The sequence below is a fragment of the Falco punctatus genome (assembly GCF_963210335.1).
Source record: "Falco punctatus genome assembly, chromosome: 9".
NCBI lineage: Eukaryota > Metazoa > Chordata > Aves > Falconiformes > Falconidae > Falco > Falco punctatus.
In genome coordinates this window covers 47074690-47100399 of record NC_137589.1, presented here as the reverse complement: position 1 = coordinate 47100399, position 25710 = coordinate 47074690, and the positions used below count along the sequence as shown (strand labels likewise).

The 25710-nt window shown below is 53.6% G+C and overlaps 1 protein-coding gene across 6 annotated transcripts in view; it reads left to right on the top strand.

Annotated features, from left to right (window-relative positions):
• GPSM1 (G protein signaling modulator 1) overlaps positions 1-25682 on the top strand; it is an 81100-nt gene extending 55418 nt beyond the window's left edge. For all 6 annotated transcript variants that reach the window (XM_080401957.1, XM_080401960.1, XM_080401959.1 and 3 more), the window contains 3 exons: positions 21541-21700; positions 24853-25061; positions 25485-25682. In XM_080401957.1, the coding sequence (XP_080258083.1) occupies positions 21541-21700; positions 24853-25061; positions 25485-25673 (558 nt within the window). In that variant the 3' untranslated portion in view covers positions 25674-25682. The remainder of the gene's footprint in view (positions 1-21540; positions 21701-24852; positions 25062-25484) is intronic.
• The last annotated feature ends 28 nt before the right edge of the window (positions 25683-25710 follow it).

The window sequence follows — 25710 nt, the reverse complement described above, 5'->3', positions numbered from 1 at the left end:
AGAGTGGCAATGTGCAGAGGGTGGTCTCTTTGAATTCCTCAACCGTTAGGCAGAGATAAAAAATCATGGTCTAAGAGCTTCTCTTTGGAAGCAGGTTAGGTGGAACATATTTCCTAAAGAGCAGAAGCTGGCCAGAGGAGCTGGCCCTGATGTCAGTGCTTTATGGGTTACTGGCATGCAGCTGGTCCTGTGTTAGGGTTGAAGAGCTCTGCCTCAGTCTGTGCTTGCTTCCCCAGTAGGTGGTGGAGATCCATACCCTGGAACAATTCAGCTGTTTGTTAGGCCGTTGTTTTCCGGTTGTGTTGATGTTGATGTTGTGACACATGGCAAATCCAGTGTACTGGGGAGGTTTCCTGCAGCTGTGTTGGTTTTGCTCGCAGCCCTGGAGGCAGGGATCACACCCACAAACCATGGCATTTTTCTGGATCATTGTTGGGAGGGGGCTTGGAGATACTTGGACTCAGTAATCTCGAGTGAGAAGCCCCAAGTCCTCAGCTTTTTGTTGCCAGGAGATAGGGAGTATAACAGCAAAGATTTAATGATTGCACGGGTGCTTGAAAGTATTTGGGCTCTTGCTTTATATTGAGACTGTAACATGCTATCACAGTCCTGTGATCATGCAGTGATTCCAGATGGAATAAATCCAAGCCAGGAAAGATAGGCCTATTTTTTCTTGGCATTTAAGAAAAGCAAATTAAAATATTTTCATGCTGGGTAAGAAAGGGTCTGAGCTGCAGAGCTTGGGATGAAGCCTGTCTGTAGAGTGGGGGTGCTTGAGAGTGTTTCTAGCACTGAATCCTTTGTTCCTGGTCTGCGGATCACGGGGAGAACATACCCTGCTGTACCTGTGTGTGTGTGCCTATGTACACATCCCTTTTTGACCACAGGCATTCCTAATTTCCAGTTCTGTGACCACTGGAGACAGGAACTTTGCACCAACTGGGTTTTTTTTAGACTTCTCTGAGCTCATTCTTCACTCCCAACAGTGCTGATGGAAATGGTCTAATAGGAAAAGCATTTCCTACTGCTCACCGGTGCAAACACGATCATTGAGAAGGAAAACAAAGCTCTTCTGAGCCAGAAAGGAGACAGGAGCATGGGGGCATCCAAGGCAATACAAAGGCAGAAAAAAACACGCTTCTGCTAAAAGTAGCCTTGTATTTTTAACTCAGACGTTCAGCCAGAAACCAAACAAAGCCATGCTCCATCAAGAGCAAGGCCAAAAGCATTCCTCGGGAGTGTAGCTGTGAGTACATAGGCTGTGTCTAAGAAAAGGCCCCATGGGACACTGGCCAACCACCGGTGACCTCTTGACAGCACACATGGGGTTTTGGTGAATGTCCGTGAAAGAGCGAGTGAAGACATGGACATGCATACCCCAGTTGCAGGAGGTGGCTCTCAGACACCTGGTTTTGTTTTGTGCTGTTCCTGACTGACGGAAGTGTGTGAGCAGGCGAGGGACACGCTGCTCCTCCCATCCATCCTTCAGGGGCTGGGTGACCATGCAGCAGGGATGCAAAAGGGTTTGCACTTGCAGAGTGGTGGCTGAGGCTCTGCTTGGTTACTGCAGTGGTCTTCTTGTGTCAGCTGTTCTTCCAGGGCCAGTTCCCTGTGTGCCCTGGCTTTGCAGCCTGTGTGTTAGCTCCCCACTTGCTCTAGATTTGCGAGCTGAGCCTCCAGAGTCCGTTCAGAGTTCAGTTCCCAGGCACGTCTGGTGCACGTGGTAGTGGAACAGCATACAGTGAATTCAACAGGACATGCAGGGCAGCGATGTGGGGGGAAAAAAAATCTTCCTCCTTGCAGACACTGAACATGTCCCGTTCTATCCTGAAAGAATAGATCAATGCACTCTTCGGTGCTCATGGCTGGAGGAGAAGAGTGACTACCTGTCTTACGTTTTAAAGAATGCCCCTTATTTGTTATCTAATGGACCATAGTCCATATCCCATAAAAATGACAATGACAAGTGTTTTATTGGATTTTTCTTCAGGCCAGTAGCTATACAGAGTTACGTAGCACAATCAGCTTGCAGTCTTGGCAGGCGGGTGCTCTGAATGGCAGAGGGGAGTTTGCTTAGCAAAACGCAGGTGGGATGCCGAAGCCTCCCAGCATCGCGCTTGGCAGGGCATCCTGCCATCCTTCCATGCCAGGAAGGCCAGAGCACCCAACTAGGTTTTGCCGCTGCCGGTGCACCCACAAAGTGAAGGCAGGTGTACTTTATATCCCCTTTCCAAAATTTTTCTGAAACACCCTCCGAAATCCAGGAGCTCTTCAGAAGCCAGAGCTGGAGAGGCTCAGGAGACATTTGAAATGGTGCCCTGATCCCTGCAGTGCCTGGCGGTGCCATGTGCGTGCCGTTTGTCCGGGCACAGGAATCAATGGTCTGTCACCCCTATTGCAGGCAACAGAGCCCTGCCGGCACATGGCTTACGCCAGCTGGTTGTCATCAGACCATGCCCGGCCACACGAGAGACCCTTCAGAAAGGGTTGTTTTGCCAGGAGAACGGCTCTGCAGCATGTTCTGGTGGACAAGGCTGGGTCACTTCAGGTGAATTTTGTTTTCTGTCGGTGCTCCCAGCTGACAGTTCTGCTAGCCTGACTTTGTAGCATAGGCCAGACCTCAGAACATTTAAAGTCAGTGTCATCTTGCAAGTAGTTGCCAAAAGCAAAGCAACCCATTGCCTTGTGTTCTGCTTTTGTCCCCGTCTGTCAGGAGGCTACCGGGGCTGCGTCAGTCTGTGTAGGGGAGCGTGGGTGGGCTTTTCTGAAAAGCTGTAATTTCTATCCATGGGAGCCTTTTTAATCAAATGTAGCAAACCCCACCCAAGATGGAAGAGAAGCTTTCCCTGGTCAGGCTGTTTAGGCAAGAATCCCTTGAGATGCCTCATTTTGTGAATACTCAAAGCAAAAATCCTCTTTAATCCATCAGTCAACAGCAAGTCCTTAAGTAGAGGGGAGCTCTAATGGTTGATCTAAGGTGCTTTTATGGGATGCCACAATACCTGCTGTCCCATCAGGAGGCTTGAGTTCAGACGGTGCACGTGGTCCTGTGTGCTGCTCTCCCACGGTCATTTTGCAGAGGGAAACCGAGGCTGTGTGCAGGGATGCCCAGGAAAAAAAACTCATCCCGGGACTGCCAAGCCCCAAACCGAGTGGTGTAATCTCGGGATAAGCCCTACTGTCAACACAGCCACTGACCTCCTTCCAAAGGGGCCGTGCTGCAGTGGGCAGGTCCCAGGGACAGGGTGCAGTGCCTGAATCAGAGCTTGCTGGGTGCTGGGTCCCTGCCCATCTCTCCCTCTGTGCGATGGGGTAATGCTGCTTCCCTGCCTACCCTCGGGAGGTTACAGAGGCGTGATGATGGCTGTAAAGTTGTTTGAGCTTCGGATGGCAGGAGCTTGTGGTGGTGTTACTAACTTTGGTGATGATGATGCTAATTACTGAGCTGCTGGGAAACTCCCCATGGGAGGAGGCGGGAGAGGGGAGGGGAGGCAGGGAAAAGTGAAGGGAGGCAAAGTGAGCTTGGGGATGGAGAAGAGCCTGTCCCTGCTGGCTGCTCTGTCAGGCCGTGGGAGAAGGGCTCAGCCTGTTGGCAAAGCGTGGGGATGCTGGGATGGATAGGAGAAGCCATGGCCCAGGCGCTGCATAAGGTAGGAGAGCGTGCCAGGGCTGCGGCAGGTCCCTCCCTGCAGCCGAGACCTTCCTGCCAGTGCTGTGCGAGATGCTGGTGGTGCACGCGATGGAGAGCTCGCACAGGAGGGTCACCTTGCTGGCGGGGCAGAGGTGGGCTTCCTTACCCCTCCCATGGCCCTGTGGAATGGGGGAATTTGCCAGCCATGGCCGGTGGTCACTGGGAGGAGAGGGACTGGCACTGCCAGGCTCTGAGGGATGGGCAAGGACAGGGTCCTTTTCACCTTGGAGGTTGGGTCTGGAGCTCCCATGGGAATACTCAGTGCTGTGAGCGTCTGGTTCTCCACAGGCAGAGCAAAGGCGGGTTTGGCCTGGGAGAAGCTGGTGAGGGTGAGACATACTTGGTCACATTTCCTCTCTGGTGCAGCAGAGCCATCAGCAAAAGTAGCCGCGTTAGAGCTCGGTCCCTGTGCCTGCAGTTGCAGGCAGCCAGATCCGAGCTCCCTGGAACTCGTGCACCGTACACCTGAGTTTCCTCTCTTTTAAAAGTAACATCAAAGCAGAAGGTTTTGTACCACATGAAGCTTGCAGACATCAAAGACTTGCTCATAAATTTAACCCCTCTGCTCCTCTGTGGAGGAGGTCATAACGCTTTGGCTTTTGATTGCCTGGGTAACAGCTGTATTTATAGGGTTAGTAGGATGTGATCTTTCTAAGACTTTGAAAATATCAGAGGTTGTGCGTCCCTCATCCCCCCCTTCTGAGAGAGCAACCGCTGTGGAAAAAGGAGAGGGTCCATGGAAGAAAGGGCCTGTGTATTCCTGAAAAGACTGCCTGGGGAGGAGGGGCTGAGGACCTGCCCCAGTTCTGGGCCTTGTGTTGAAGGTCAGCACAAGTCTCTGAGGTCAACGGGACTGTGCACGTGCCAGAGTTCAATAAAGTGCTAAAGCACTTTATTGGGTCGAGGTCTGACAGTTGAAGCAAGAGCCATGGGAAGGGGTAAGGATCAAACCCAGCCCTCTCACCTCCTTGGGGATCCGTGCTCTAGAAATGGTCCTTTCTTCTGGACCCTCCTCTTCCCAGGGGAGCGCATCAGCTCGAGGGAGCGCTTCCTCACCCTTCAGACCCGTCCCCCACCCTGTCCTCAGCAAAGACCGTTTATAGTCAAGAGAAAGAGGAGCCATGTTTGATTACAGTGACGACTTGCAGAGATGAGTTGCTGATGTATTTAGACACTGAACAATTCGCAAGCACGCTGCATCGCCAAACATTCCCTAGGACAGATGTTTTTATAAGACCTTTTTTATGATTACAGTGAGAAGCAACCATAAAAGAAGGGAAAATTTTGTAGGGAAAATCTTCCCACCCCAAAAGCAGGTTGCCAGAGCTCTTTTGATAGTTTCCTCATGATTTACTAGGGGATTGTCAGGTTGCAGGAGCTATGTACAGAGCAGATGCTTGTGGTTGAACCTCTGCCTGGCCTGCAAGTACAAGAGTTCAGTTTCTGGTGTCACTGGGCAGGGAACAGAGCTGGAGGGCAGTGTGGCATCCGTGGCAGAGCCAGGCAGGGGGGTGCTGCCTGTCCCTGCTGAATTGCACGTTGTCCAGGCAGTGCTAGGATCAGAGCCCCCGGCCATCCCCTGTGACTGCGCTGTGGAGTGCAGAACTGGCCAGATGCATGCTGAGGTGCAAGGATAAATACAGCCTCAGGGGTTTCCTCCTGGACACTTTCGCTGTGGCCCCAAAGCATCTTTTCCCTGGTTCTCTTATATTATTTGAGAGAAGATTAAACTGATACTTCCTTGCAGTCCCTCAGGAGCTAGAACATGGAGGGGTTGCACCAGGCAGCCTTTGCTGCTCGATGGTGGCTGTCAGTGCATCTTCCCTCTCAATTTTAAGATGAGGGTAGCCTCTTTGTCTCATTGATGTGTAAACTACTGCAATGCAAAGGCAGTGCAAATGCACACCCTCCTTTATCCCACAGCCTTTATGTTTTGCTTAACTGCATGGGTATAATTATGCCATTATTGTTGGTCAGACTTTCTGGTGTAAACGTGCTCTGAGAATCTGAGAGCAAGGGGGATGGAGAGGAAGAGAGAAGACAGAGTCAGGGAGAAGGAAGACAGCTGCTGCTAAATTTAAGACTGTTCCTATGATACCTGGAGGGTGCTGTGCTGGTGTCAGTCCTGTTGGAACTCAGCAGGTAAACACTGAACCACGGCTCGTTCTTGTAATGCTTTATTCTCCTGTTCAGTTTGTGGGACTTTCTGTAGTGCTTTGGGCAGGGGCAGACCTGGGAGAGGGGCTACACTGAGATGCTTCCTAGCTGGAGGCAGGATGCACCAGAAGACTTTCTGGAGGGCTCAAGTTTGACATGTACTGGGAGGCTTGTCCAGGGATTTGGGCTGTTTAGAGAAGCAGCCAGTGATCTCGATGCTTCCGCAGAGCCATCTTAAATTGTCTGACCTTTCTTTCCATGTGTCTGTACGAGTCTTTCTATTAAGCTCTAGGGGTCTTCTTTTCTTTAGCTCTTCGTTGACTCAGGTGGGCTGGTTGCGCAGTTGCTGCATGAGCCAGGAGAGATTTAAAAAATGTTCTCCCAAATCTAGAAGTGCAATGGAGACAGCAAAGCCAGGGCCAAGATCCTCATGAGTTTTGCAGTGCAAAGCCCTGACATACACTGCTCCTCACAGGGACTTCGGTGCTAGCATGGGGGGCAGGGAAATAAATGGCTAGATAGAAAATCTCTGCAAAGCAACTGCACAGAGATGGTGGGGGGAGGCAATAGCGTTTTCTGGCTTGTGCTGCCTCCGCTGCATTCAGTGCCTCAAAGGTAAATTATCAGTTTCTTCCTTAAATATTAACAGCTGCCAGGTAATGAATTCCCCCTCTCTGTTTTATAATGGCACTAAAATTGGGATTTGTCTTGGTTTTCTCTGTAATTATCCAATGAGAGTGTGTGAGTGAGAGGGAGGCATGGCAGAGCTGGGCCTTGCAGGCTCTGCTGCAGGCAAGTGTCGTGCCTGAGGGACCAAACCCAGGCACGACCATTTCCCATGGGCAGCTCCAGCGTGCGGGGCTGGGGCTGCACAAGCAGCCACGTGAGGCTTACGGTTTTATGATCCTTCATTAAGTTATTTTTTTCTCATGCAGAGGGGTGGGTTTGGAAGGTAGGCTAGCATAGACAGTTGGAGTAAAAGCCAGAATTTCCTGCCAGGCTCCTCTGCATCCCATGGAGGTGAAGGTGGTCCTGATGAGGTGTGCTTGGGAGGGTGAGTGAGGAGGGAGCAGCATCCCTGGCAGGGAGAGGTGAGGCAGGAGTTGTCCTGGTCCTCCAGAGCCCTGGGGCCAAATGCTGTGCTTGCTTCTCTCTGGGCACCCCCCTCCTCACTGTGGATGGCACCTACGTTTCAGACAACTCTGTGACGTGAGGTTTGGTTTTGTGAGAGACCAGATGTCTTCAAAGAGCTGTGCACAGCTCCCTGCGCTGCGCTGCTGAGTAACAGTCCGTGTTGTGCCAGTCCAGGGCTTTGCCTTTGCATCCTCTGCCTTGCTAACCTGGGTGGCCAGAGGAAGCTTCCTTTAAATTGCCCCTGCAGAGTCCAAAATGGGAGTCCAGAGACTCCATCTGCTGTGCCTTGGGTGCAATGTAGACTGCTGCCTGGCTTGGTTGGAGAAGCAGTGATCATCTCTTTTACCCACAGCTTTTGCTTATGTGAAGGTTATGGGCACTGGATGCTTAAACCACCCTTTGCAGCCAAGTTCCAGGGGTGTCTGCTCACAGCAATCGGCTTTTCAGTACCCAGGAGACTCAATTGATGCTAGTTTCATTTTTGGGAAGGTGACTGCTCTGCTATGGAGCCCCTGAAGGTGCTGTGAATGGTTTTGTCATTTCTTCATTTCAGCCAAAAAAAAGCCAGACAGTAACCTCCAGGTCACCTGCAAATATTTGACACTTTTGGGTGCTGAAGCAGCACCTTACAAGGTGCACTGTGCAGCACAGGACAAGTGTTAACTAATCTCTCCTCTTTGTCCTGCAGACAATATAGAGGACTAAAGCAGAGAAGAAAAAGAGAACCTGTCACCTGTAAGAGGCAGGTAACTCCCACGCGCTCTGTGTGGCAGGGCGGATTGTATCTGTACCAGCTGCAGGGTGATCAGTATCCTTTATCCAGGGCAGCGATGGCTTGCGGACTGCTTTCTGAGGGCTGGTCCTAGAGCTGCCCTTGCAGCATCCTGCCCGCATTTTGCTCTGAACACAAGCAAGGCAGAGGTATTGCTGCCTCTGTGCCTGTGTGTCAGCCCCTACGCCTTGTCCTAGATGAGAGGCTTCAGTACTTAAGGTCCAAGAGATAAGGCTGAATTCCTTATCTTCCTGTCTACAGGATATTCTTGTTGCTTGGACACTCTCTTTCTGCTTTTTCCCACTACACCTGTCCCTTTCCCTTGTTCTTCCTTGTTCTTGTTTGTTTGTTTTGAATCAAAGCTGCGCTGCGCAGAGGAGATAGGAGGCAGGATTTAACGCAAGCCTGTACTTGTGCATCAACCACATACAGAAAAAAGAACGTTCAGGGTGCCCGGTGTACAGGATGGCTGTCAAGCCCTCGGCTTTGCAGGAGTTACACCAGGGATCCACAGGGACTGGGTGCTTCTCAGACCCCTTGGGCTGAGGATCAGGGGAATGTATGAAAACACATCTGAGACCCCATATTCCTTTCATAACTGACTAAGTGTGGAGGCCAGGTTTGGAGCTAGAAACCTGTAAAAGCAAGCCTCTTACCAGAGGAAACTGCTCTGGGAAGGAGGTGAAAACTGAAGTGGTGTCCAGGGTCCCCCAGCAGACCTCAGCTGGCGATTACGACAGGTCTGCAGAGCAGCTAGTCCAGTGGTCCAGGCTGGAGCTGACCAGCCAAGCTACTGAAATGCATTCTTCTTCCTTTGACTCATTGTAACTGAATTTTCAGTTATTGGCACTTTGAAGCCATAATTGAGGTCTGCTTTCCTCCTTGCACAGCCTCTCCTCCTGGCAGATTGTCAGCCATCAAGTGGTATGAGACAGTAAAAGAGATGTTACAATCACCATTTCCTAGAAACTGTCACTTTAAAGAGAACAATACTAAAAAGAGGGATGAATCAAAGCCAGACCCAGAGCAATAAAACTAAATGTTTGTCTTTTCTCAAAATCTGGAACTCTTCATTCATTTCTAGGGTCTCTGCTGTGCCTGGGGCACGCTGTACACCCACAGTTCCGGCCTCTCTCATTTAATAAACTGCACATGCCAGAAGAGCTTAAAAAAGAAAATCATAGTCTAGGTTCTCTTTGGATGTAAATCAGCATAACTCTGCTTAAATCACTGGAGCTATGCTGACACCAGATGACACGGGGGCCTCTGGTGACCGGGGATTTTGTTTGCTTTTCTTGCAGGACTCTCTCTTGCTCAGTCAAACACGAGTGCGAGAGCGTGGCTGTGCCTGTGTTTCACCAGGGTGCCAGCAGCCACCTGTGTCCATGCCAGCACCGGGGGCTGAGCTCCCAGCCCTGGCTGGTGGGGTCTGGCATGTCAGGGAGCACCTGAGGATCCAGCCGGTCTGTGTGTGTGGACTGAGGCTGGGGAGGGAGCGTAGTCTGGCTGTGCTTGCTGGAGCCGTGCTGTCTGCTTTTCTCTTGCTTGCTGGGTCTATATAGACAATAGCTTCTGTACCAGTAACTTGTGTTTCTCTTTCTAGGAACTCTATTTAAAAACCAGGGAAATGCACCCTACTAATACGGGGTTTGGGTTTCGTTTGACAGACCTGCAGCGGTGCGGGAGCCTATATAATCAGAGCAGTTTTGTCTGCACCTTATCTTTGATAGCAGCTGTTACCAGCTGCTGGGCAGGGCTATGGCGCTGGAGGCTCTCCCAGAAGATGCAAACACGCACGACCTTGGGGCAAGTTTGGCTTTTGTCTGTTATTGCCCAGCTTTGGGGAGGCTGGATCACAGCCTGTGAGCAGCTTGTCCTGTGTGGTCACTTGGTCACCCCGCTGCCTTGGTTCATCACCAGGGCAGCTCTGTCCCCAGCGTTCGTTTGCAGTCAGGCAGATTTCAGTGACCTCGGTGAGGGACAGTAACCTCCTTTGGCAGTAGGTTGGTCTCTAACCCACTGCTTACGGGGAAGATGCGGTCCCATCCAGTACCAGCCATCTTTTTTTGGATTTAGGATGGTCTTGGGGTGAGTGAGGGTTTCAGGCTTTCTCTGGGCTGTCCTTGCTTCTGTGTTTGGACTCAGTGCAGGAAACTGAGGTCCCTGCGAGCTGGCTGGGCATCCTCTGTGGTTGCAGGAGTAAAGAGAAGGATGTGAATCCATAAATCAAAGGAAATGAGGAAGGTTCAAGTGCTGTTTCTTGGAACTGATGATAAAAAAAAACAGTTGGGGCAGCAGGAAAGCTCCCTCTGCCCCTGTATGAGTGTGACAGTGAACACAGCTGTTGAGGGGGGATGTCAGGGTTAGAGGTGCAGGCATGTCCCAGCTGGGCAGGAGAAGGTCTCCCTGCTTTTGGCAGTCGTTGCTGGCTGCCCGCTGGGCTGGGCACAACCTGCATCCAGGGTTGATGTGGCAACCACGAGCTGCTGCTCACACCACCTTCAGCCTGCACCCGTGTTTCCCATTAGCAGTGCTATTTTTGAGCCTCCCAAGGCAATTAACACCAATTAATCTAAAAAAGACTAAATAATGGGTTTTTAGAGCCCCCGGCTCTTTCCTGTTCTCCATACAGCCCCAGAAGACTCCAGCCTGAACCTGGCAGAGGGCTGAACCCAGGTAAGCGCTTCATGTGCAGGGACTGCTGGGGAAGCTGCTTGAGGAGGTGTGCAATCAGAAAAGGGCCCGGAACAATCCCATGGATCCACTTTTCTATCCTGGATCATGGTACCTGAGCCACGGAGAGAGTTGCAGTTCCCTGCAGTGCTCATTGTGCTGGAGGAGAGGGGGAACCAGAGAGGTACGGTCCTCCTTTGAGAGCCAGCAAACAGTGAGACCACTGAATATGCTTGGGTGCAGGAGGTGCCGCTCCCCAGGGGTGTGCAAAAAAGTCCCTGGAGGATTTTTTGCCTGTATCTAAAGCCGTTTGCATCCTAGTATTCTCTGGGCCCTGTCACGTAGAGCAAATCAGCCTCCCTGTCTTTGCCTTTCCCAAATGGGGCATAGTTTCATCTTGCCCTTTACAACAGCGTGTACCAGAGTAAGAGCTGCTTTTTGCTGATAGGAAAAGCTGTTTCTGTGTTCACATGTGATTTATGTCTTACCTGTTTAAGCTCTCCTGAGAAGGGCTGTGTCTGACCATCGCTGAAATGGCAAACCCACAGGTACCGGCCCCAGGGTCCTCCCCACCCCCAGCACAGCCAGGATTTCGTGTTTTGCAGGGTGCCTTGCATAACAAGGCCTTGATCTTGAGTGCAGCCTTCAGGCATTACTGGAATATGAGTAAATAGTAATTAAGATTCGGGCGTTTGCAGTGAAGGGTGTTTATAGGAAGGTTAGGTGTGCGTTATGGGTCCTAATGTAGACGGGTGTGTGCAGCTCCACCGACTAACTTCACCAGATCGTTTCCACCCCTGGTAAAGGTGCTGCATCTGTTCAGCTGCTTTTTGAAACAGTGCTGCGCTAAGAGCAAGTAGGTGTCTAAATAAAAGTGTGTTTCAAGAAAGCAGCACAGTTTTGGCAATCCAGAGACAAGCAGGCTTTTTTTTGCAAAGCATTTTCAAAGCAAATTGTCAGCAGGTTCCAATTTCAGCTGCACCGAGCGCGGTATATTGTGGGGAGGAGGGCATATCTGCTGCTGGGGGAGCCTTGGATCATTTCCATCGCTGAAAAGGAGCGTGTCCTTCACTGGCAGCGGGCTTATAGGCACCTGTCTCCTCCATCACCTCCTACTCCTCAGTAGGGCTGGAAGTGGGGAGGTGGCGGTGCGGTCTAGTGGATAGAGTAGGTGACTGGGAGTTGAGCACTCTATATTAACCTTGGCTTCTGTGCTAATTAATCAAGAATATGGGTTATATCCTTTAAAGCAATGGAGTTATTTCGGTTTTGCAAATTACTGCTGCTCAGCTGAGACTCAACAGCTGAGCGTGGTCCTAGTTCCACCCCCCTCCAACTGCAAAGTAAATCGCTGCAACTAGTTTCAGCTGAAACGTTGTGCTTTGCTGCTCGGGTGCATGGCAGGTACCACAGCTCTGTGTGAGGGTGAGCATCAGTTACACTCCAAGAATTTACTGCTGGCCAGCATCTACCTATAACCTGAATTGTTCTGAGCGAGGGGTTCAGTTCACTCCCAGTTTTGGTGTTGAAGGGATCCTCCAGGTTTCTGATGGGCCAAATTGACCTCTGTAGCTGCCCATCTTCTTTCATAGACTGGAGGGACCGTCCTGGAATGATAATGCTGCTAACTTGTCTCCTTGGTTAGTAATTTAAGCTTCAGGTGCTAAATCTAGGCTTGTGTGTTTCTGTTAAACGGTGACAGGGAAACCCAGCCTGGCATGGTAAATCCTGTCAAAACCTATGTGGAAAAGTTGCTACATTAACGACAGAGTATGGCTGTAACTGTTAGAGTATGTTTGAATATGCTGACTAATATATTGCTTCCTAAAGAGAAACCAGAAGTCATTCCCATGCCATGGGTGCACTGGTCTCACCAGTGAGGGCTAGTTACCTGGCCTGCGATTTCAGCGTAGATTACTGTCCAGCTGGTGAAAGAGTGTAAATCCAGTATGGATAAGGTTGTTGCACAAGGTGGCCAAAATCGGAGCACAGTGGCACTGGCTTTCAGGCAGTCAGATTGGCACTGCAAGTAGCAGAGGTTTCAGTAACACTTCAGCCAGACACCCACTCAGGCACGCCACGTTCTGTCTCAAAATAAAACCAAAACCAATACTGTCACCTGCTATTGATCCGAAGGTGTGGATTTAAGCTGCATGTGGCAGTAGGGCATGCTCCCAACAGGTCAGCAGTTACTCGATTAAGGAAAGAGGGAGCGTGGGTGTTGTTTTGGTTTTGTTTGAAACAATAAAACCCAAGTTATTTGAGATCTTAACAACAGAACCAGCTTTTAGCACCGGCTTTTATAGGGATGAGTGGGCGAGTTGTTTAAAGGAAAAAAAATCTTTGAAAACAGTCCAAGTAAGGGTTATAATTTCATCCTACAAAGGAAGCGCGGTGTGCACGTCCTGTGTTTGAGCAGTGTGTGTATGGTCTGCAGCAGGGGCTGTGGCTGTGCAGTTTGCAAAGCACACCGAAGGGCACACGTGTGCTGAGGGCACGCTCGGGTACACACTCGCAGCGCCCTGACGTGAGAACTGGAACCTGAAGTTGCGGGTGATGTCTGCAGATCACGGACGTCTCACTCACTCTTCTTTGCTGCATCCTAAACCCAGATGCGAAAAGTTGTTTCCTTTTGCTGCTCCAAGCACCGACCTCTGGTGTGTGGGCTCTGCTCTGTGTTACACCCATCTTCTGCATTTTGCCCTCAATAGCGGCTTCAGATGCCCCCTTTCATAACTGTCCCAAGTCGACTCGGCAATTCAGATAAGGGGCAGAGTCTCAGTTCTGGTTCACTCCCCTCTTCCCCCTCTCCACCAAAGTATCCCCTTAACGCAGCCCCCCAGCAATGCAGCAGCAGGGTGACAGTACCTGCAGCGTCTGTGCCCCCGCGCTCAGTGTGACAGCAGGCAGGTCGGCTGTGCCCTGCTCCTTGCCATTCCTTGCCCCTTCTTCCCCTGCTCAGTTGCTGTAGCATTTTTAAAAATTAAATCACAAACTCAATTGGAGTTTAGTATGTGAGCTCCCCAGGCAGCAGCTCAGTTTGAGGCCAATTCCCAGTTGTCTCTTGCCTTCCATAGCCTGTGGCACCAGAACAAAATAGGTGCAGAGTAATTGCCTTTTTGCCTGCTTTGTCCTGATAGCAGGATTTTGCAAGGACCTGTGTGACGGAAAGTTGGCCTTTTCTGGCACATGACAGATGGGGCTCCACCACAGGACAGATCCTGGCCAGCATCACTGGTGCCCCGGGGGGGATCCATCTTGCATGCCTGAAGCATCCCCACCGTGACAGTTCTGCCCGTGTCTCATCAGCACGGGGCATCTTACCACTTGTTGCTTCAGAGCTGGTGTCTGCCCCGAGCGCAGCCTGGTCGCCTCCCATCAGCCAGATCAGCCTCGTGGGCACTGATGGATCCACAGTTCCGGAGGGTGGCAGCCCCGGCTCTGCCGCTGTCCTGCTGGAGATGCGTTATGCATCCGTGATGCCTTGCCCTTGGGTCCAGGATCGTTACAAAGCTCAGTGAGGCTTCACAGCCCCTCTTGGGGATGTAAGGGGGCTGAGGGCTGAGAGCTGCTGTGCCCTGCGTGCTGCCTGGCAGGGGCCAGGGCCAGGCACCGAGCCAGGAGTCCTGATCCTCAGGCTCCACAGTTCCCGTGTTTCTATTATGAGTGACTCCTGGAAGTAAATTTACTGGTATGGAAAGGCACGGGCAGTCCCCAAAAGCTGCATTTGTTCAGGATAAAGAAATTTCCTACTTTTGCAATGAAAAATGAGAATGAAGTGTAAGAGGACAGTGTGGACAGTGAGCTGGAAGTGCCAACGGGGCTCTGTCCCTGTTTTGCTACTGCCCTGCCAGGTGGCCTTTGACAAGCTGCTTCTCTTCCCAGTGACCCATTTCACTGTCAGAAATCCACATTTTGCATTCACATTTCACAAATGGGAGGTAAGAACAGCTCTTCGGTTGTTGCGTAGCATTTTCATCTTTCCATGTTTAAAACCTTGTTGCAATTAGAAATTTCCCTCTATTAAACAGTGGTACATCTAAATTAAGAGATACTTATGGCTGAGCATCTTTGGCTCTTGCGATAAGACAAAAAAAATCACATATCTAATAATATGAGGAGCAGAAGGACTATCAGGAGCTAAAAATGGTCCTTCAATATTTTGGTGCTTTAAATCTGTGTGATCATTTTGTGTCTGTATGTGCGCATTGCATTCGCCGTCATGGTGTGTGTGCCTGTAGAGCTGAGTGTGTTTGCAGATGTAGTTTAGGAAAATTGATCCCAATCTATTTTTAAGGTAAAGTGTGTGTGGTGGGTAGGAGGTGAGGAGGTGGAAGGAAAGCTAAATATTCACGTAGCTCCACTGTGTGTTTAAGAGCATCATCTAATAACACTAGGATTGTGGCAGCGAGGTGAGGGAGAGAGAAGCGCTTTGCTGGAGCCCACCCCCTCGTGCAAGGGCACAGGAGTGACTCGGGAGGAGTGTGGCGAGCAGGGCTGTCGCTTTAAGCTGCATCTCGCACCCAGCGGGTCATCGGTGCTGGCGACGTTCTTCACATGGCTGCGCGCTCTGCATAAATCTCTGCTCCGGCAGCCGGAGCGGAGCTGGGGAGAGCTCTCGGAGCTGGGGAGAGTTCTCTCGGCTGCTAGCTGTAGCTAAAGAGCATCGAAGCAGCAGCCCCGCATCAGCAGCCTCTGCCCTGCGAGGTGAGGGCGTTTTTACTCGTGGACATGTAAAAGCTGGAGCCTGGGGAAGAGCTGGCTGCTGAGGTCAGTAAGTAAAACTCGGTTTTTGTTTGTGTTTTCCTTCTGTCCTCTGAAATGAGAGGCTAGATCGGGAATAAGAGGAGGAGGTAGATACAGAGATACAGAAGAGAGATTTACTCAGGCCAGGGCTTGCATATTGCCCATGTATGCTTATTTTTTTTAAGTTATCAGGTAGCTTCAGCTTGAACTTTTTATTATTAATATTTTTGCAACTTTCTGGGAAACGGATGCGAGCAGTGCACAGGCTGCTGGGGTGTCTGCCCATGTCTCGTAGCAGAGGGCGGCAAGTGTGGTTGGTGGTTCTCTGTGCCTGGCCACACTCGCTGGGGGAGGATGGGGTGTCTGCCAGCCCTGCCTTTTGGAGGGAGCGTGGCGGCAGTGCTTGAGGATTGGCATTGAAAGGGAAGTGCTGTTCTCAGCAAAGATGGGACAAGTTTAACAGCTTTTCTGACTCTGAAGATGACAGTCTCATCAAGGAGTGGAGACTCCAGCCGTGTTGGTGGCTGGGGACTGGGAGAGCCCTGCTCCCAACCCTGGAGATAATGCCCCAGACATGTCACCTCCCAGTAAAGCAGGCTGCACCTTTGGGCAGGGGTTTGCTTCCATGCCCCTTCTCCAGCACCCCCTGTGCCCCCCAGGAGGCTCTCTACAAACCTCCCTCAGGTGCCTTTCACCAGGTGAAGCAATGAGATGGGGAAATTAAAGTGCCTGATGTACCCGTGAGGTGAGGGGGTTTGGCGTCATGGCTGTGCCAGTGGTGCTGGCCCCCGTGGTGGGTTCCTCTGGGGCGAGGTGTTAGGGTGATACGGGGATAAAGAAAAACCACATACAGAGGACTGGCAGGTAGTAGGGTAGCGTGGGATAAAGCACTCCCAGCACTGGCAGCCCCACTCCTGCCTGGTGATTTTGAGGTCAACTGCCAAGAAAAGAGAGGAGGTAAAATAGTTGTGATGTGTCTGGTTTATAGAGGGAGAGGCAGATAAGGCATGGCACACGGGCATCGATGTGTTGGAACGAGTACCTGCCAGGCCCTGGGCAGATAAGTGCCTGCTAGAACAAGGGGCACAATTTTTCCAAGAACTATCTGCAGTCGAGAGCTTGGCCCTGGGGACAGATTGCTGGATCCTGTCCCAGCTCTGCCGCTGTGTCACTTGGTCAAGTCACTTCATCTCCAGGTTGTTTCCTCCCTGAAATAAGGTGAGGAGGAGGAATCGCGGTGGACACATTTGAATGCCAAGGCAGTGCTCTCTGAGGGAGCAACGGTGAAAACTGCTGCTTTATCCCTGAACTTGCTGCTGCCCACACCTCGTCCCTGACCTGGCCCACATACCAGAGCCAGTCTGCCTGTGAGCAGCAGGTCCAGAGCTGTATCCACTGTGCCAGACCGACCAGGGTCCATCTGCCGCTGGGCAGCGGGTCCTGCCCGCAGGTAGGGCAGTGCCATCCCCTCGGGGAGCTGGATGAAGCTGGAGTGAGAGGACTTTGAGCTTGGCGGGTCCTTGCTGCATCAGGGCAGCTCTGCAAGAAGTTGAGGCTGGAGCAGGGGAGAGGCAGGCCAGTGCCCTGTGGGAACGCCAGCTGCGAGAGGAGATGCTGACCTGACGGAGGAACAAGGTTTGGCCCTTTGGGTAGCTCACGAGAGCATCTGTAGTTTGGTGGGCGAAGCTCCCTTCAAAGGGGATGTTTCACCCATGGTACAGCAGGTGCTTTTGGCACATGGCAGCGGCAGGAATCACTGGGGGACGTGCTGTGGCTCTGCCAGTGCAGAAATCATCTGCCGTAGTCCCTGGGGGCCCCTGGAGCCCTCTCGGAGCAATCTGGGAGTGTGCTGTCGCATGGCTGTGATCGGACAGGCTTTTGGTGGGGCTGGGCAGCAAATGTGGAGAGAGCTGCGTCCCACCCTGGCTGCCGCTGCTTCCCAGGGAGCCCCCCGGCTCTGCCCCAGCTGGCTTCAAGCCCTGTGGGGGCACAGGAGGCTGTGGGAGAAGCCACTGTGGCCAGAGCCGTTCAGTCGAGGGTATTTGTAACAGCAGGTGCCCGTGTGTGGTGGGACAGCACAGCCCGGGCCGGCAGTGGGAGTGGGCTGCTCGGATGCCAAAGCCAGACTGGGGATGGGGTGCTGCCCAGGAACTGGTGCAGCATTGTGTAGCAGAAAGCCTGAGCCACGAGGGCAGTGACACTGCCTTGCTGTGACCAAAGACTTACTGCTTCTGGCCCAGACATGAGGATCCCCCTCATCTACCTGCTAGAACACACTGTGTCCTGCTCCTCGTGGACGTCAGGCATGGGAATGCCATGTGAAACTAGCACAGAGATAATTAACGCATCTTCAGCCAATCCTGGGATGTGGCTCGGGAGCAGGAGTGTCGGGGAAAGGCTCTTCTCTGCAGAGACCCCGGTGGGCAGTGGCCTCCAAGAGGCAACCTGCTGGGCATTTGTGTGCTGTGGCTTCGGGTGTTGGGAACTGGAAAGTGGTTTAGTTCTTGCCGTTAGCCCTTCTGCATTTGCTTAGTGACTTTCCTGAATCGGAGTGAAAATGGCCAAAGGGCCAAGGGCGCAGGAGTGTGTTCTGGCTTTGTTTCGCTTTGCCTGGGGGATCACTTCAGCCTTGGTCTCACCCGCGCAGCTGGAGCAGCCAGTCTGAGGGATTTCCCCACGAGATGCTGGTCTGTGCCCTGCACTCCTGTGCCCAGGGGGCAGAGCTGGGTCGCCCAGGACCTTCTCGGCCAGAGACTGTGTAAGGTTTTATTTAGCATGAGTTTTTGGAGAGGAAATATGTTGCATTTGTGCTCTGCAGGGCAGGGGCTTTGGGCAGCCCCAGCACCAGGCTCCCCTGACCCCTCCTGAAGAGCCACCAGTTTCAGCCGAGCAGAGGGACTCCCTGGGGCAACACCACTGCAGGGAGAGGGGTGAGCGGCAGCAGGCACCCCCTCACTCCCCACAGCTGCTCTTCACTGTCTTTCCAACACCTCGGCTGTGTTTTACACATTCCACATCCAGCCTGGCAGGTTAAACAGCCTGCTTATCCACCAGCAAATAAATATATGTAAAAGCCCGGATGCCTTCCAGTGAGGGAGACCTGATCCAGGTGAGCGAGTCCTGCTCTCAGGCTGTCCTTGGGCAGGTTGCTCAGCTCTCTGAGCTGGCAGTGTCCAGGTGGAAATACCACTCACAGAAAACAGGGACAAAGCTCTGACCCCCACGTACGAGACCTCCGCCTGCCTGGGACAGTGGCCATCCCTGTCTCGCCTGAAGTCAAGGAACAGGAGCAGAGGCTCCATGCCTGTCCTTGTCCCTGCGTGGAGAGAGGCATGTGTATCTCTGTGCCCGTGCCAAGGGCAAGCGTGTTTGCAGCCAAAGCTGCCCTGGGCGCAATCAGCAGCCCCCAGGCTGTGAGTGCAGCAAAAGCCCATGGTCCCTCTGCCCAGTGCAAATGGGGCTGGTTTGCCTCTTTGCCCATGATGGAGGCTGGCTGACCAGTGGAAAATAACAGTTGGCAGGATTGGGGCAGTTGTGGTGTAGAGGCAGAGGATGGGGGATAAGGGCAGGCAGGAATGCCAGCCACGGGGCGAGAAGTGGTCTCAGGGCTGGAAGCCAAGGCAGCTGCCTGGGAACCATTTAGGGGTCTGGGTCTTGGGCCTGTGGTGCCTGGTTTTTGTATGTCTGCTATCGCAGGACTGCTGCTCAGCCCTGTTAGGGGATGCCCTGGCTCTCAGGAAGCCTCCTGACCACCCTGGCTGTGCCAAGCCCTGGGCAAGCACAGCTCGGTAGCAGATGGTGGGCCCCAGGGTGTGATTGCGCATCCATCTGCCCTCACAGCTCCTTCCTCGGGGCTAGGAACAGCCTCCTGAGCGGCGGGAGCCAAGCACGCCGTGCCTTGTCATATCTGGGCATTTTAATTAGGGAGGCGCAGGCCTGGGGCGCGGGTTGGCTGGGGCAGCGCTGGGGGGAGCCTGGCATCAGCAGGTGCTGACGGGGGCCCTGCGGCACCCACGTCCCGGGCTGCCGCAGCACGTGCGAGCCCTAATACTGGCCCGTGGGCACCGGCCTCCTGCCCCTCCGGGTGCCACCGTACTGGGAGGTACCCAGGCACGCAGCCAGCCCCGTCCCACACTTTGCATGCACTGGCTGCTCTTCCTACTGATTCAGAGCATCCTTTCCTCTCCCAGGCACGTTTTGAGCAGAGATCCCGACACACAAAATTGCAGGATCCCTGGCAGGATGCACCCAGGGGAATCTCGTCTCTGTGACAGGGAAGCCCTGAGCCGGGGATTCTGACCGACAGGCTGCTCCCTGCAAGGCAAAACTGCTCCTGCGGACCTGCGGCTGCTCTGATTTACTCTGTGCAGTCGCAGGGAAGCGAGCAGGAGGCTTGGTGTGAATGAGCCGGCTTCCTCCTCTAGCCTGAAATTTGGGTCACGCAAACCAACATAGCAGAGCTGGGACAGGCGTAGTTCATCCTCAGTTCAAGCCCAAGCAAGCTTTGATTTCCAAGGTGCAACTGCCAGCGGTTCAGAGGGTCCGCCTGAGCCGCTGTTTCATTAGCAGATTGGCACGTGGAAGGAGGTGAGAGGGGTTTTTCCCCTCCCTGATCAGCTCCCACATTGCTAATGTTCCTCTCTGGCCCGCTGCTAATTTTGATGCTGCCCTAAATAGAAGCTGAGTGCATCTCATCTGCTTCACTTAGCATACAGGAAAATTGTTTTCCTTCATTTACTGAATCCAACTTGCAGCTTTAACCCTGTCAGCACAAGTCTCTCCTCATTGCAGATCTCCCTTGAAAGGCTTTGCGTGCCTCTGCCCTGGTGAAGAGCTCTCTGCTGGTAGGAGAGGGAGGGCTCCTGAACTGCCCAGAATGGCCACCAGCAGAGCTAGGAGAGGGGCTTTGCTTTGTGAACAGCCAAGGAGATCCCTTTCTGCACTTGAAAGCTCTGGTGCTCTGGGCCAGTTCTCTCTGTGCCCTCTCCATTGCTCTGGCAGGGCGTGCTGCTCTCCAGGGGGGACCCAAAACTCCCCCTCAGAGTGGCCTTCCCCAGCCCCGTTCTGGAAAATAGCTCAGCACCGGCAAACCCAGTTGTAAGAGTTTCTGGTTGGTTTCTGTTGTGGTATTTCTTCCAGCATCTGTTGGCACCAGCTCAGCATGCAGGGACCCTTCCCGAGCCTGGCAGATGCCCTTCTTATCACTGTCTAATTTTATATTCCGTTGTGAGTGGCTCCTTGGAAGGATCCGCTGCTCCGACTGCACTGGCCGCCCCAGGGTGGGCAGGACTCTGGGTTCGCTCTCCCAACACGGGGCTCATCTCTGTGCTGGAACTAGACACAACACAGCGCTTTTGAGAGGCTGCCTTGAATGTGAACCCTTCTGCAGCATGACTTAAATATATCGCTGTCTAGTGTAAGGTGCTTATTTGGGGCTGATTTTATGAGCACGCTTATTTTCGTGCAAGAACTGTTTTCCTGAAAAACTATAATTTTGTGGCATTGGCAGCTCGGTGACTGTTGGAGCAGGCGGTGTACTGAGGACACAGGAGCACTGGAAGGAAGCGCTGGGGGTGCGAGGGGCAGTGGCCTGCAGAGGTTAAATTTAGCTGAGTAAAAAGGACGGCTGAGTGCTGGGATGCCTGAGCTCGAGCTGAGCCTTAGCTGGGCACACAGCACTTCAGCCAGGGTGTCCACACAGCTCCCCCTCATCCCTCGTCCTCCCGACCGTGGTCCCTCTCTGAGCCCACGCCTTTGCCAGCTCAGAAGCTCCTCTTCCCAGCGGAGCAGCGCCAGGACGAATGCTGTCCCCTTTTCCTCCCCTCTTTCCCTTTCAGCCTTCAGTTTGTTCTGAGCGCTCAAGATGCTCCGCAGCAATGGAGGCTGCTCTGCAGGTAGGAGCTGGGCGCTGGTTTGGGTGGCACAGGTGCCCAGAGCCTCTGGGGTGAGGCACAGTGCGGGTGACCTGTTGGAGGGGCTGCTGCTCTCCACAACTGCCCATCCTGCAGAGCACGCGTCGCAGAGGAGCTCTGCCCCTTGCTCGGGGGTCCCTGCAGGAGAGGGGACTTTGTGATGTTCTGTGGTCTCCTCTGAGAGGATGGTGTTAGTTTGTCCACGCTGAAGGGTGGCAAGAGAAACAGGGAGAGGTTATTTCGGAGCCAGGAGAACGGAGGGAACAAGTAGCAGTGACCCCCGGCAGGCTCCAGGCTGCGGGGCTTGGCAAGCTGCAGGCACGGCCAGTAGCCAGCCTCTGAACGGCCCAGGAGAGGGCATGGCGTGTTGCCAAGCCACGTCAGGCAGACCGGTTGGACACGGGGAAGTTGTTTGGGGTGTTCTGACTCTCTTCTGTATGTTACTGTCATTCCAGAAAATCAACCGGACCCCTTCGGATGAGGAATGCTTCTTTGACCTGCTGAGCAAGTTCCAGAGCAACCGGATGGATGATCAGCGCTGCCCGTTGGAAGAATGCCCATCGGAGGCGGCAGAGGCAGCTGCCACACCGGTCCCTGCCCTGGGAGAACGGATATGTAAGCACCGATGCGTTTCTAAGTCTCTATTACTATGGGAGTGATGCTACTCCCATGGTGTGGTGAGCCGTTGTGGTTTTACTGTGAATCTTGTGATGTTTTCCCCAAGCCTCGGCTCTCTGAACCTAGCAGTTCTTTGGCAATCTCCGATGTTATTTTAAGGAAGAAACATTCTTATGTTAATGGTTGCTGAGGGAAAAGCCAGAGAATGTGGACTAAGGCTGGGAGAGTAAACCAGGAAGAGAAATGCAAAAATATACTTGGGTTTTTTCAGTATGGATCTTTAGAATGTCTCGCCTTCTGAACAGTGGGGTTGATGCAAGGACATCTGCCTCTGCCAGCACCTCTGGGAGGAAGATGCTGATGGTCATTACTGAGGGAGCCGTGTAAGAGCCTGGAGGGTTGGGGCACGCAGAGGGCTGGGGTGGGCTTTCACAGGCAAGTTAAAGTATTGCCAGTTTTTCTCAGAGTGTTGCCGTGGAGGAAAAACTTCTGGATTTTGTACAGTTCTTGGATGCTGTGGTGATAGGTGCTGTGTAAGAACTGAGAAGCTAGAAGGATGGATAAACAGGAGGAAGCTCCAGCAGGCAGACAGCTAGCTCACCCGTAGGAAGAACAGGGATAAACTGAGGAAGCCATCTGACAAATAGATGGGACAGGAGAGGCAGGACAGGTCTGTGTTTGCACTTCGGTTTTGTGTCCTTTTTTTGTGATACGGTGTTGAGGGCTTTTGTTTAAACCAAGCTGGAGAGAAGGACTAATGTGTGCAGGTCGCACTTGTGTGCTTAATCACCATCACAAAGGGCTCAAAACACTTCATTTGAACTGATGGATTTATCAGTTTCCAAACGAACACAAAGTACAAACAGGAGAGGAGGAGACCCCTGACATCCCTTCAGGAATGGCAAGAGCCGCAGCACGAGGCTGCTCGGAGAAGGAGTTACCAGGGGCAGGGGCTGAAGCGGCAGCGAGAGCAGGGCAGTGCAGAGAAGGTCAGGCTGCAGCAGGAGGGCAGGTTGGCTGTGAGGTGAGAAGGTTTTTTATCTTCTAAAAATAGGGTGGAAATGAGCATCACTTTTTCAAGATAGGCATTTCTGATACAGAAGTGCATTTGGCTGTAACAGCTGTGTAATTTAGGAGACAGTTTAAAATATGAAGCGTTATAAAGACTGTGCAAGTAGGCACGTGTTCTGTTCGGCTCTCGTTTGGTATCTGAGCCTTTTGGACTTGTTATTTTCAAGGTTTCTTTGCGAGCTGAAGGGGAAGAAATTCATCTTTGTGTCAATGCTGAGATTTTTTATGTGTTTCTGCAACTCCACAAGCTGGGGCTTTAAAAAGAAAGCACATCGTGTCAGGAGGCTTGGGGCACCCTCTGCTCGGGTGCTTTGTGCTCACTGGGACAGTGACACCATCAGGGCTGGGTTTCTTACGGTTTTCTTTTGCTTGTCCCTGTCCCGGGCGCAGTGTCTGTTGTTTGGGAGCAGCTGCCAGCAGCCAACGGGCTCTTTCCATCCAGTGCTACCCAGGAGGTGCTCCCTGGGCTGGGGGCTGACTCACTCACTTTGCCAAGGTCCTGGTACTGCTCGTGTGCTGTTTGGAAATCCTTCCTTTGTCCCGTTGTTTCCCTGGCCCACGCAAGCCCCTCGGTGCTGCCCACGGGATGCTGCCCAGAGCAGGCGTGCCAAAGCTGGGGGGCACAGCCGTGTTCCAGCTGCGCAGGGCCCGAAGGCTCCTCCAGCGCTGCACCCCGATGGCTGGAAACCACCGGCAATGTCGGGGGGCTGTGTGGGATACTCCCCCCCGGGGTTTATGGAGTATAGGTTGTATGTATAGGTCCTGGACTGGGACCCCTGGTGCCAGCCCCCTCCCAGCAGGCAGAGCCCAGGGTGGCTTTGCTCCACTCGTGATGGGAAGAGCCTGGCCCCATCAGTGTTTCCCGTACAGGTGCTGCAGCTCATGGCAGCCGGAGCATCTGCTGGGCTCACACCGGCAGCGCCTCTACTTGAGCTGGACTAAAAAGGCCAAGCTTTGGGGGCCTGGGGAGGTTGTGCCACCAGATGTGTGGCTTAGCCAGGCCTGCACTTTGCCAATTACCTGCCTGTAATTATACCCGGCCCTCGGGACCGTGTAGTGTGCCCGTCACTGAGCCACACAAGCGCTGCAGAGCTCTGCGTTCGCCTGCGATTGCTGGTGTCAGCCCAGCGTGCCCCGAGCGCCGTGCGGGCTGGCCCTGGCGCAGCCTCTTGGCTCCAGGTGGAAACCAGAGGGGAAGCAGCCGCAGAAGCTGCCAGGTGTTGTGCTGGAAACAACAGTGATCACTCGCAGGCAGCACTTTGCGTCGGGACACTGGACTTTCTGGGCCGAGGTGGCATCTTTGGTGTCCTCCAGGAGCTGGCCGAAGCAATAAATAAATAGCAGGGAGCCTGTCGTGGGAGGTGCAGCAGATGTGTACGAGAGGTTCTGCTCTCCACCCTGTCAGGGCACCTGCTTTCCCCCTTTGCTGCCCAACAGGTTGTGTGCGCAGCAGGCTAGTGCGGGAGGCACGCTCTGCCCAGCCCCACACACTGGCTTCGTTAAGGCTTGTTGTCCAGGGAGCGTGCTGGAGGCGGCGTGCATGGCCCTTGTGGGGGCTGCGCTCCAGCTGGACGGGGAAACCGCCGCTTTGCTCAGCTGGGAGCTTCTCTGCTTCCCAGAGGGTAGGCAGGGCAGAGGGTCCCGCGGCTGGGCCAGGAGCCGCGCGCAGGCAGGCTCCCCGCAGCCGGCCCTGCTCACCCTTCGTGCATCTCCGGGGCTGCAGCCCAGGGCGTTTTGGCGAGGTGGGTACCAAGGGCTGTGCTGTAGCACCGGCCTTCAGCAGCTGTGACATGGGGCAGGGGGTGTTGCTCCCCATAACACTTGTTGCTTTGATGGTAGGTTTTTGCTCGCTTGCATTGCTGGCACGGGGATCGTTCCCGCTACCCCACGCAGGCTGGAAGATGTCGGTGGTGGCACAAGCAGCCGGCTCAGCCGCAGGGGGCCTGGCTGTACAGCGAGCCCCTGGCCCTCGCCGTAAGGCGTGTGGGGGGCTGGGGCGCCCCGCAGAGCAGAGCTGCAGCTCGGGCACAGGCAGGCAGAGCTGTGACCCTGCTGTGTGCTCCTCTCCCCGCTCACAGCACAGTCCTCCCTGATGGCGTCTCCGCAGACGGAGGAGTTCTTCGATCTCATCGCCAGCTCCCAGAGCAGACGACTGGATGACCAACGTGCCAACGTGGGCAACCTGCCAGGCCTCCGGATAACACACAACAACCTGGGGCACCTGCGTGTGGAGGGGGATGCCCAGGAGCCTGGGGACGAGTTCTTCAACATGCTCATGAAGTGTCAGGTACTACCGGCATGGGACTGGGTGGGCTGCCAAGCTGCAGGGGGGACACTAGTATCTCCCACACAGACAAATGCCATCCTGTGACCCCACCTGGCCTGCTGGGAGGGGCTGCGGCCAGCAGTTGCCCACCCACAGCCCTGGGCAGCCAGGCAGCTACTCTTTTTTTGCCTCCAGGTCCTTTTTTTCACCCTGTACTGAGGGCTGTGCTTTGTCACCGCTCTACAAGCCGGTGGCTGAGAGCCCACCCTCCAGGCAGTGCCTGCAGCCCTGGGCTGGGTCTCGGCTCCTCCCTTAGCCTGGTCCTGCTGCCCTGCGCCCCGGACAGGAAGCATCTGCTCTGGGCACTGGTCCCAGCCCTTTACTTCCATGACAGGACTGTTGTGTCAGGACTCAGTCCTAACGCCCACTCTCCTCCCCGTGCAGTCCTCCAGGATAGATGACCAGCGCTGTGCACCACCAGACTCCATCCCCCGTGGCCCCACTATGCCAGACGAAGACTTTTTCAGCCTCATCCAGCGTGTCCAGGCCAAACGCATGGACGAGCAGCGGGTAGACTTGGCCTCCGCTCAGGAAGAGGCAGCAGAGGAGCCGCAGAGGCCTGGTTCCAGCTAAGAACAGGGGTTTGGTTTGGGGGGGTGGTGGTTTCGGT